Genomic DNA, 12,311 nt, shown 5'->3' on the forward strand with positions numbered 1-12,311 from the left:
CTCGGCCTCCCAAAGTGCTGGGATTACAGGTGTGAGCCACCGCGCCCGGCCAGGAAGCTGTTCTTCATCTCCCAGCCTCGTGATCCGCCCGTCTCGGCCTCCCAAAGTGCTGGGATTACAGGCTTGAGCCACCGCGCCCGGCCAGGAAGTTGCTTTTCAAACCATCTAGGAGGATGAAATGGCAGGACCATACCAGGAAGATGAAAATCCGTTTCTTAAAACATCACTTTAAACGTGCTCCTCATACCATAATCTCTCCCAGTTGCTCATAGGATAAAGAACAAATGCCTCATCTTGGCATACAAGGCTTTCCATAGCTTTTCCCCTTTGTACCCTGGAAGCATAACTCCTTTTTTCTGTCTCCTGAATTACTCATACTGATAGGGAAGGGGGTCAGGGAAGTGCAGGGAAGAGAAGGGCGGGTCCCAGAAGGGCGGGTCCCTGGCAAGGGCTCCACCCCCAGGCCTGTGCCCACGGACCTAGGTGAGGACAGGCACTCCTGCTTTGGTGCCCAAATGTTGCATTTCCCAAGACCACCCTGGCCTGCCACACCGTCATCCTATGCGTATAAAAATCCCAGAGACCCTAGCAGGCAGATACACAAGCAGCTGGACGTCGCGAGGAACACATCGGCGGAAGAAGATACAAGCAGCTGGACGTCGAGAGGACATTGAAGGGCGAATGCTGGCGGAAGAGCTCACAACAGACGCCGGCACGCCAGCAGGAGGCAAATACCAGAGGAACGACGCGGAGTTTGGCCGGGAGTGTTGGAGAAGAGTCGGTGGCGGTCTGACTCCAGGGAAAAACCATCTCCCTTCTGGCTACCCCATCTGCTGAGAGCTTCTTCCAGTCAATAAAACCTTGCACTCTTTCTCCAAGACCACGTGTGATCCAATTCCTCTGGTACACCGAGGCAAGAACCCCGGAATACAGAAAACCCTCTGTCCTTGCAATAAGGCAGGGGTCTAATTGAGCTAACACAAGCCGCCCACAGACAGCGAAACCGAAAGAGCACCCTGTAACACACACCCTCTGGGGCTTCAGGAGCTGTAAACATTCACCACTAGACACTGCCGTGGGATTGGAACCCCACAGCCTGCCCATCTGTATGCTCCCCTAGAGGTCTGAGCAGCGGGCACTGAAGAAGCGAGCCACACCCCCATCGCACGCCCTGCGAAGGAGACAAGAGAACTTTTCGCCTTTCCATACTCCCCGATCTCACGCTCTCACCTGCAAGGCGTTTTACATCCTCACCACCACCTCCACCCCAACCCAACTACCTCGCCTCATCCTACTTATCCTTTTTTTTTTTTTTCCTTTTTGAGGCACAGTCTGTTTTTTCCTTTTTGAGGCACAGTCTCGCTCCGTCTGCCAGGCTGGAGTGCAGTGGCACCATCTCGGCTAACTGCAACCTCTGTCTCCCGGGCTTAAGTGATTCTCCTGCCTCAACCTCCCGAATAGCTGGGATTACAGGCGTGTGCCACCAGGCCCAGCTAACTTTTGTATTTTTAGTAGAGATGGGGATTCACCATGTTGGTCAGGCTGGTCTCGAACTCCTTACCTCAGGTAATCCGCCTGCCTTGATCTCCCACAGCGCCCAGCCCTACTTATCCTTTAAGACCAGCTTCATGTGCTGTCTCCTCCATGAAAACTTCCTCCCTGGATGATTCCAGTCCATATACTCTTTCTTGGAAATACCAGAGAGAATGGAGAGAATGTACCCTCTGCACCATTCATGTTGACACTTATACCGTCTTTTGACATTTAATTCCAAGTTGCCTTCTTGGCTCTGAACAGCAGAAATGAGAAGAAACTTTGAAGAGAAGGGCAAAATTCCAGTTGAACACAGTTTAGAGCTCTAGGCCAGGAGTCCAGACGCCTGGGTTCTCTTTAGGGCTTGGCCATGAATAGCCAGTGGCTTTGAGCAAGTTTTTATCTGGTTTGAGTCACCATTTTCTTATCAATGAAAAGCAGGGCATTACTTAGTTAATTGCACCAGCCCCTCTGCCTGATAGTCTCTGGTTCTGTTTTGTTTTACAGAATGAAGAGTAGTTTTATAGAAAAAAGAGGACAATATTGGGATCACCTTTGACCTGTCCATTTGGAAATATTTTCTATTGAGTTATAGAAAGGTGGGAAGCTTTCATTTAGAACAAGTAAGTATATGAGAAATAACATCTGCCTGGTTATACAGTCTGCTACCAAATACTGGTGATGTTGAATGGTAAATCAATTCGTGGCTTCCTCTGACCAGTCATATGTGGAATTACCGATAAATAATCTTCTGTTGTTTTAGGAATTCAGTTGCAAAAATGGTAACCTGTGATAAAAGACAGAACCACAGACAGGATAGGACTTACACAAAGAGTGACCAGGTGTATGTTTTAAAGTGTTCTCATCACCTGTTCAGCCAGACAGCAGAGAGCTACACACATCAAGCTCCTTGTGAAGAAACATGGTGTAGATCTAAGTGGCAACCAAAATGTAGCTCTTTCCACTTCAACGACTGGGTGTAGACCTGCACTGTCTAGTATATTAGTAGTAGCCACTAGCCCCCTGTAGCTATTTAAAGATGAATTTAAATAAAATGAAATAAAATGTAAACTTCAGTTGCACAGTCACTGTAGCCAGATTTCAAGTACTCAGTAGTCAGATGTGACTAATGACTAACATATTGTATAATGTGGATATAGAACATGTTCATTATCACAGAACGTTCTATTGAAAGGCATTGGTCTAGACAGATATTCTGAAAAGAATGAATAATGAATGAATAAATGAGCAGCATTTTTTCCACCTAATTACTTGATAAGGAAGGAGTATGATGGTCTACATACAAGGATATATAACATAGTACAATAATACCTTACTATTTTATATATAGAGATATATATATATTTTTTAATTTTTTTGTGAGACAGACTCTCACTCTGTAGCCCAGGCTGGAGTGCAGTGGTGTGATCTCGGCTCACTGCAACCTCCACCTCCTAGGTTCAAGCAATGCTCCTGCCTCAGCCTCCTGAGTAGCTGGGACCACAGGCGCATGCCACCATGCCCAGCTAATTTTTTGTATTCTTAGTAAGGGCGAGGTCTCACCATATTAGCCAGGCTGGTCTCGATCTCCTGACCTCGTGATCCACCTGCCTTGGCCTCCCAAAGTGCTGGGATTACAGGCGTGAGCTATCACGCCCAGCCACTTTCCCAATTTTGAGACATTTTTGTGTATGAGAGTTATGTGACTTATTCAATATAATGAGTCTTTTAAATAGAGTCTTTTAAATAACATGTCTTCATTTTGTAGGTGAAGAAGTGTAGTCTTAGGAAGGCTAGGCTGTGAACTTGTGTGTGTGTGTGTCTCTAAGCCTCTCTGAGGCTTTCTTTCTTTTTTTTTTTTTTTTTTTCAAGACGGGGTTTTGCTCTTGTTGCCCAGGCTGCTGGACTGCAATGGCGCGATCTCGGCTCACTGCAACCTCCACCTCCCAGGTTCAAGCTATTTGCCTGCCTCAGCCTCCCAAGTAGCTGGGATTACAGGCATGCGCCATCATGCCTGGCTAATTTCGTATTTTTAGTAGAGACAGGGTTTCTCCATGTTGGTCAGGCTGGTCTTGAACTCCCAACCTCAGATAATCCGCCCACCTCAACCTTCCAAAGTGCTGGGATTACAGGCATGAGTCACCGCACCCAGCTGAGGCTGTATTTCTTTAGCTCTAAACTGGAGATCACGACGGGACACAGTCTTAGAGGTTACGTCCATAGGGATGATGTAGAAGCTAGAGAACAGATGAGACCCCAGAAGGAAAGAGATGGGACTGTCTTGCAGGACATGTAGACAGGGAGTATTCCAGCTGAGATCGGCAGGAGAGCTCTGCAATGGTGAGAAAGGACAGCTGGGATGGGGTCCTGGTGCTTGGAGTGATTGATGGTACATTTCAGGCCAGAGAGGTTCTGGGGTCTTTGAGAGAAGCGCATTCCCTCTCTGATCAGTCAACACAGGTTTGAAAGCCAGGAGCGGCCAGGCGCGGTGGCTCATGCCTGTAATCCCAACACTTTGGGAGGCTGAGGCAGGCGGATCACCTGAGGTCGGGAGTTCGAGACCAGCCTGACCAATATAGAGAAATCTCATCTCTACTAAAAATACAAAATTAGCTGGGTGTAGTGGCGCATGCCTGTAATCCCAGCTACTTGGGAGACTGTGGCAGGAGAATCACTTGCACCCAGGAGGCGGAGGTTGTGGTGAGCTGAGATCGCACCATTGCACTCCAGCTTGGGCAACAAGAGCGAAACTTTGTCAAAAAAACAAAAACAAAACAAAAAACCAGAAGCAGCCTAGCCCAGGAAGAAATCTAGTGCAGACGGTGTCTGAGAGTTAAAAACCAGGAAGACATTTCTCCAAGCTGTCACAAACATAGCATGAGCACAGTGCCTGGGTACAGTGTGGTCTGCCTTTCAGAATTAGACATTGCAGAGTCAGACACAAAAAGGACACAGCTATCCTCAAGACCAGGCGAGAGAGCTTACATTGAATAAAAATCAATGTTTGGATAAAAATCAATGTTTTGATGTGATACTCTTCAGAAAAGACCAAAGTCTGTGAGAGATAAAATGTGCTCTTCCTTTATAGGGTGACACCTGAATAAAGGCTAAAAATAGTAGCTATCATATATTGAGTTATAACTTTGTACGAGATACTATACATGAATTCTTGTAACAACTTCCTAAGTTAAATACTGTTCTCCACACCACTGTATGGATGAGGAATCCCCGGTGTGCTGGAGCTGGTTCTTACTGTGATGTGAAACCTGATTATTGAATTTTCAGGATTTTGTTAGCCAGTTGACATACACTGTTAGCTTGAAATAGGCCATGGTAGGAATATTTATACCACGGGGATTGGTGAATGCTACAAATTAGGGCCTTTACTCCTAGAAGGCCAGTTTGTGAAACCATTTAGCAGCACATAATTTTTTTTGTTGTTGTTGAGATGGAGTTTTGCTCTTGTTGCCCAGGCTGGAGTGCAGTGGTGCAATCTCGGCTCACTGCAACCTCCACCTCCCAGGTTCAAGTGATTCTCCTGCCTCAGCCTCCCGAGTAGCTGAGACTACAGGCATGCACCACCACACCTGGCTAATTTTGCATTTTTAGTAGAGACAGGGTTTCTCCATGTGGTCAGGCTGGTCTCAAACTCCCGACCTCTGGTGATCCACCCGACTCGGCCTCCCAAAGTGCTAGAATTATAGGCGTGAGCCACCGTGCCCAGTCAGCAGCACAAAATTGAAATAGACTCAAAGAGGCTTAGTGACTTGCCAAAGTCACACAGATGGTAGCTAGTGGCAGATCCTAGGCCAGTGCTGTTATTCTAAAGCCAACGGTCTTACCACTACGACCTCGATGGGGACTGTTTTATATCGGAGGGACAAGATAACTCACCTTACTTCATCACCAAAGCCAAACTATCTTGCTCATCAATGACTCTGGGGTTAGAACTGCTTTGCAGAGCATTTCTTAAAGGCCTGGAATTCAAGCATTTGGCATCTCCATAACTCAGGAGATGCCCACAGGAAAAAAATGCATGGCCCTAATGCTCTGGAGACAGATGCTGATATGCACATTGTATATAAACAAATAAATATGTATATTTCTCCCCATCTCCTCAGTGAATTTCATAAAGGACAATAGCCGAGCCCTTATTCAAAGAATGGGAATGACTGTTGTAAAGCAAATTACAGATGACCTATTTGCATGGAATGTTCTGAATTATGGAGAAGTAAACAACATTTGCTGCGAGAAGGTGGAGCAGGATGCTGCGAGAGGGATCATTCACATGATTTTGGAAAAGGGTTCAGAGGCCTGTAACCTCTTTCTTAAATCCCTTGAGGAGTGGAACTATCCTCTATTTCAGGACTTGAATGGACAAAGTAAGTATCATTTAGTTTTGCATCTGTTTCTGCAAATAGAATAGACCATAACAAAGATCCATCAGCCCCATGGCAGAGCCTCTGCTTTTCCTCCTCTTCATATCACCTGGCAGTTGCCTTTGATTCCTGCTAAGGAAAAGCTTAGATGATTTTAGGAAAAATTCATAGTAGATCAATTGATGGTGAAGCCAAACAACCCCAGGGCCAGGGAATAAATGATTGAGTATAGTGTCACTGCAAGATAAAACAGGACAATGAGTGTACTAGTTAAGCTGCCAATGCAGCGGTGGTTCTCAGCGTTCCCTGCTTGGATGAGATCTACCTATGGGAGAGAGGCCCAGCTCACTACCTACTCCATGTCCAGGCCTCCTGGTAAAGACAGCCTGACTGACACAAGAGCACGATTCTATTTTTCATGAAATATGAATTCAGTTTTTATTTTTTTAAATTAGTAAATAAGGTCATGACAGATTTTACATAGAGTGAAGGCCTAATGTGCTGACAGTTACCCCTAACCATCTTTCTCCGCCAAATTCTTTACTTTCCTTAACCCATACACAAGCTCCTCCCTTTTCCAACCAGCTGCTATAAGATTTGGTTGTGGAGGCCGGGCGCGGTGGCTCAAGCCTGTAATCCCAGCACTTTGGGAGGCCGAGACGGGTGGATCACGAGGTCAGGAGATCGAGACCATCCTGGCTAACACAGTGAAACCCCATCTCTACTAAAAAATACAAGAAACGAGCCGGGCGAGGTGGCGGGCGCCTGTAGTCCCAGCTACTTGGGAGGCTGAGGCAGGAGAATGGCATAAACCCGGGAGGCAGAGCTTGCAGTGAGCTGAGATCCGGCCACTGCACTCCAGTCTGGGTGACAGAGCGAGACTCCGTCTCAAAAAAAAAAAAAAGATTTGGTTGTGGAAAGGAGGAAACAGAAAGCAAAAAGGGGAGTGGGGTAAAGGATGCCAGGGAAAGGGGGAGCAGACAGAACCCTTTGTGCCAGCTCAGAACTGGGAAAGGACATTACATTCACTGATGGCAGATTCTCAGCCTCACCCCCTTGTTCATCCTCCTGAACTCTAGGTTTTGAGGAGACATAGAATTGGGTCCTCTTTAACATCACCTCTTCTCTAATAGGTCTTTTCCATCAGACATCAGAAGGAGACTTGGACGATTTGGCTCAGGATTTAAAGGACTGGTACCATACCCCATCTTTTCTGAACTTCTATCCCCTTGGTGAAGATATTGACATTATTTTTAGCCTGAAAAGCACCTTCACAGAACCTGTCCTGTGGAGGAAGGACCAACACCATCACCGCGTGGAGCAGCTGACCCTGAACGGTCTCCTGCAGGCTCTTCAGAGCCCCTGCATCATTGAAGGGGAATCTGGCAAAGGGAAGTCCACTCTGCTGCAGCGAATTGCCATGCTCTGGGGCTCCGGAAAGTGCGAGGCTCTGACCAAGTTCAAATTCGTCTTCTTCGTCCGTCTCAGCAGGGCCCAGGGCGGGCTTTTTGAAACCCTCTGTGATCAGGTCTTGGATATAGCAGGCACAATCAGGAAGCAGACATTCATGGCCATGCTGCTGAAGCTACGGCAGAGGGTTCTTTTTCTTCTTGATGGCTACAATGAATTCAAGCCCCAGAACTGCCCAGAAATCGAAGCCCTGATAAAGGAAAACCACCGATTCAAGAACATGGTCATCGTGACCACCACCACTGAGTGCCTGAGGCACATACGGCAGTTTGGTGCCCTGATTGCTGAGGTGGGAGATATGACAGAAGACAGCGCGCAGGCTCTCATCCGAGAAGTGCTGATCGAGGAGCTTGCTGAAGGCTTGTTGCTCCAAATTCAGAAATCCAGGTGCTTGAGGAATCTCATGAAGACCCCTCTCTTTGTGGTCATCACTTGTGCAATTCAGATGGGTGAAAGTGAGTTCCAGTCTCACACACAAACAACGCTGTTCCATACCTTCTATGATCTGTTGATACAGAAAAACAAACACAAACATAAAGGTGTGACTGCAAGTGACTTCGTTCGGAGCCTGGACCACTGTGGAGACCTAGCTCTGGAGGGCGTGTTCTCCCACAAGTTTGACTTCAAACTGGAGGATGTGTCCAGCATGAACGAGGAAGTCCTGCTGACAACTGGGCTCCTCTGTAAATATACGGCTCAAAGGTTCAAGCCAAAGTATAAATTCTTTCACAAGTCATTCCAGGAGTACACAGCAGGACGAAGACTCAGCAGTTTATTGACGTCTCGTGAGCCAGAGGAGGTGACCAAGGGGAATAGTTACTTGCAGAAAATGGTTTCCATTTCAGACATTACATCCACGTATAGCAGCCTGCTCCGGTACACCTGTGGGTCATCTGTGGAAGCCACCAGGGCTGTTATGAAGCACCTCGCAGCAGTGTATCAACATGGCTGCCTTCTCGGGCTTTCCATCACCAAGAGGCCTCTCTGGAGACAGGAATCTTTGCAAAGTGTGAAAAACACCACTGAGCAAGAAATTCTGAAAGCCATAAACATCAATTCCTTTGTAGAGTGTGGTATCCATTTATATCATGAGAGTACATCCAAGTCAGCCCTGAGCCAAGAATTTGAAGCTTTCTTTCAAGGTAAAAGCTTATATATCAACTCAGGGAACATCCCTGATTACTTATTTGACTTCTTTGAACACTTGCCCAATTGTGCAAGCGCTCTGGACTTCATTAAACTGGACTTCTATGGGGGAGCTATGGCTTCATGGGACAAGGCTGCAGAAGACACAGGCACAATCCACACAGAAGAGGCCCCAGAAACCTACATTCCCAGCAGGGCTGTATCTTTGTTCTTCAACTGGAAGCAGGAATTCAGGACTCTGGAGGTCACACTCCGAGATTTCAGCAAGTTGAGTAAGAAAGATATCAAGTATCTGGGAAAAATATTCAGCTCTGCCACATGCCTCAGACTGCAAATAAAGAGATGTGCTGGTGTGGCTGGAAGCCTCAGTTTGGTCCTGAGTACCTGTAAGAACATTTATTCTCTCATGCTGGAAGCCAGTCCCCTCACCATAGAAGATGAGCAGCATATCACATCTGTAACAAACCTGAAAACCTTGAGTATTCACGACCTACAGAATCAACGGCTGCCGGGTATTATAAATATCAGTGGTTTGTGCTATGTTCACTTAAAAAAAATAACAGTGTATAAATTTGGAAAAGGAGAGAGGAGACTTAATTTCTTCTAAAGGGTTACAGCCTGCAAGGTGGCCATCCCGCAGGCTGGGAAACGTGCCTCTAACCAAGACCAGAGACAGGCACCTCGAAGGAGGGGTTGGGGTAGACGCTTTATGTTGAATGGGTTGGCTAAACATACATATTCAACAGATTACAGGAGGAGCTATGACTATTCCTGAAGGTGGTCTTGACGCATGCCTATTGAATAAACATGCATATAACATACAACCCAAGTTCACTTTGGGGTGGAGATTTAGTATTTAAATCAAGCTTATCCAACCTGCAGCCCGTGGGCTCCACTGGCCCAAGACGGGTTTGAATGTGGCCCAGAACAAATTCATAAACTTTTTTTTTTTTTTTTGAGATGGAGTCTCGCTCTGTCGCCCAGGCTGGAGTGCAGTGGCTGGATCTCAGCTCACTGCAGGCTCCGCCTCCCGGGTTTACGCCATTCTCCTGCCTCAGCCTCCCGAGTAGCTGGGACTACAGGCGCCCGCCACCTCGCCCGGCTAGTTTTTTGTATTTTTTAGTAGAGACGGGGTTTCACCGTGTTAGCCAGGATGGTCTCGATCTCCTGACCTCGTGATCTGCCCGTCTCGGCCTCCCAAAGTGCTGGGATTACAGGCTTGAGCCACCGCGCCCGGCCTAGAATTATTTTGTAATGTTTGCCATTTAAAAAATTATTTACTTTATTTAACTATTACTATTTTTTTGAGACAGGGTCTTACTCTGTCACCCAGGTTGGAGTGCAGTGGCACAATCTTGGCTCATTGCAACCTCTGCCTCCTGGATTCAAGCAAGTCTCCTGCCTCAGAATCCCAAGTAGCTGGGATTACAGGCGCACGCCACCACACCTGGCTAATTTTTGTATTTTTAGTACAGATGGGGTTTCACCATGTTGGCCAGGCTGGTTTCAAACTCCCAACCTCAGGTGATCCACCCGCCTTGGCTTCCACACCTGCTGGGATTACAGGTGTGAGCCACTGTGCCCGGCCCTCCTTCTTTTTTGTAGAGACAAGGCCTCTCTGTTGCTGAGGCCAGTCTTGAACTCCTGGGCTCAAGTGATCCTCCCCCTCAGCCTCGAAAACTGCTAGGATTATAGGTATGAGCCACTGCACCCAGCCAGTTTTAGAAGGATTTTTTTTGTGTGGGGTTTGCAGGAGAGGGTGTTGTAGATTCCTTGACATTTTTATTGCAATCATGTTATCTTCGAAAAGAATGATTTTAAATTCTTCCCTTCCAATCTGTATTCCTTTTATTTTATTTTATTTTTATTTTTTGCTTTATTTCACTGACTAGGACTTGTAGTACAATGTTGAACAGGGGTGATATGAATGAACATCTTGCCTTGTTCCTGACCTTAGGGAGAAAGCATTCAGACTTTCACCGTTAAGTATAATGTTAAATGTAGTTTTCTTGTAGATGTCTTTTATCAAGTTGCTGAGAATTTTTTTTTTTGTCATGAATAGATGATGGATTGTGTTAAAAGTGTTTTCTGTATCCATTTATATGATCATGTCATTTTACATGAATGGACGTTGGATTGTTTGTTTTTTTTTTTTTTTTTTTTTTTAGTTCGTCAGCTATCATTAGCGTTAGTGTATTTTATGTGTAGCCCAATACAATTCTTCTTCCAGTGTGGCCCAGGGAAACCAAAAGATTGTACATCCCTTTAAATGATTTAAATGTATTACAATAGGCCTATACTTCAGAGGTTCTTTTCAGAACACAAAGGTAAACAGGTACGCAATCTCTGTAAACCAGCCAGAACCAGTCTGTGGTTGGTGGTCCTCTGATCAGGAGAAAGTTACTGAAATCACTCTCTTCTCCAATCAAAGCTGTAGTTATGGCAGATGGAAGAGGGATTGTTAGCATTTGTGAGCTGGATGAGTTGCGAATTGTTTAATATTCACAACTATCAATATTGCTTATCTTGAGACCAATGCTTGTTTAGCTACCAAAGAAGAAAAATCTGTGGCGGTTACGGCACAGTTTATTCTTAAATTTTTTTTTTTTTTTTTTTTCGAGATAGGGTCTTGCTCTGTCACCCAGGTGGGAGTGCAGTGGTGCGATCACAGTTCATTGCAGCCTCAACCTCCTGGGCTCAGTCGATCCTCATTGTTTGTTTTTTTTGGAGAGACGAGGTCTCACTATGTTGCCCAGGCTGGTCTTGAACTGCTGGGCTCAAGCAATTCTACTGCCTCCACCTTCCAAACTGTTGGGATTACAGGCATGAGCCATGACGCCCAGCCTAGGACAGTTTATTTTTTAAGTGTAGAGCTGCATGACTTAGCCTTTGCCTGACATGGTCTTATGTCCTGTTTATAACTTGGTATTTTATTGCCATAAAAAGTCTGTTTTGTTAGTCTTATGATCTCTATGTTAACAGTAATGCTGATGAGTTGTGTTCAAACCATAAAAGAGAGGGAGTATGATGATGTGTGTTTGACCTCCCATCCTGTCATGGCCAGGTCCTTCGTTTAAGTTTTTTTCTGGGGTCCCCTTAGCCCAGAGGGGATGCATTCAGTTGGTGTGGGGCGGGGGGCTTAGGATTTTTAGTTTACAGCTATAATCAAGCCTGGCTGGAAATAATAGCCAGGAATACTGTGAAAATGTTAGATATATAGTTTTGCTTTATTTATTTATCTATTATTTATTTTTATAGATATGGGGGTTCAAGTGCAGTTTTTTTACATTGATATATTTTGTGGTGGCGAAATCTGAGCTTTGAGTGTAACCACCATTATCATTTCTCATCCCTTGCCTCCCTCTCACCCTCCCACCTTTCCAAGTCTCCATGTCTATTCCGCTTTCTATCTCCGCGTGTACACATTATTTAGCTCCCACTTGTAAGTGAGTACATACGGTATCTGACTTTCCGTTTCTGAGTTATTTCACTTAAGATAGTGGCCTCCGTTTCCATCAATGTTGCTGCAAAAGACATGATTTCATTTTTATTAGTTTTGTTTTAACTTTTCTAGTAGTTTCTGCTAGGTGTCAGGACTTGAAAGGAAGGTAGAAGGGCTGTGGAGAGAGGCCCATGCTGGGGGAAAGTTGTCAGATTGGGAGCCATAGGGACGATTCCCAGAGCTGTAGTCTGATTGGAAAGATATATATACACATACCTACATATATACATATATGTATGTATTTAAATATCTTTAAAATATTTTTATTAAAATATGAATAT

The 12,311-nt window shown here is 45.5% G+C and overlaps 1 protein-coding gene across 3 annotated transcripts in view; it reads left to right on the forward strand.

The window, feature by feature from the left end:
• The window catches only part of NLRC4 (NLR family, CARD domain containing 4), a 51,049-nt gene that overhangs the window by 7,397 nt on the left and 31,341 nt on the right, over positions 1–12,311 (forward strand). For 2 of the 3 annotated variants that reach the window (XM_011935996.1, XM_011935995.1), the window contains exons 2-4: positions 2,041–2,156; positions 5,655–5,915; positions 7,046–9,040. In XM_011935996.1, the coding sequence (XP_011791386.1) occupies position 2,156; positions 5,655–5,915; positions 7,046–9,040 (2,257 nt within the window). In that variant the 5' untranslated portion in view covers positions 2,041–2,155. The remainder of the gene's footprint in view (positions 1–2,040; positions 2,157–5,654; positions 5,916–7,045; positions 9,041–12,311) is intronic. The other variant, XM_011935997.1, reaches the window with a different exon arrangement.

This window comes from Colobus angolensis, unplaced genomic scaffold (genome assembly GCF_000951035.1).
Source record: "Colobus angolensis palliatus isolate OR3802 unplaced genomic scaffold, Cang.pa_1.0 Scaffold15, whole genome shotgun sequence".
Lineage (NCBI taxonomy): Eukaryota > Metazoa > Chordata > Mammalia > Primates > Cercopithecidae > Colobus > Colobus angolensis.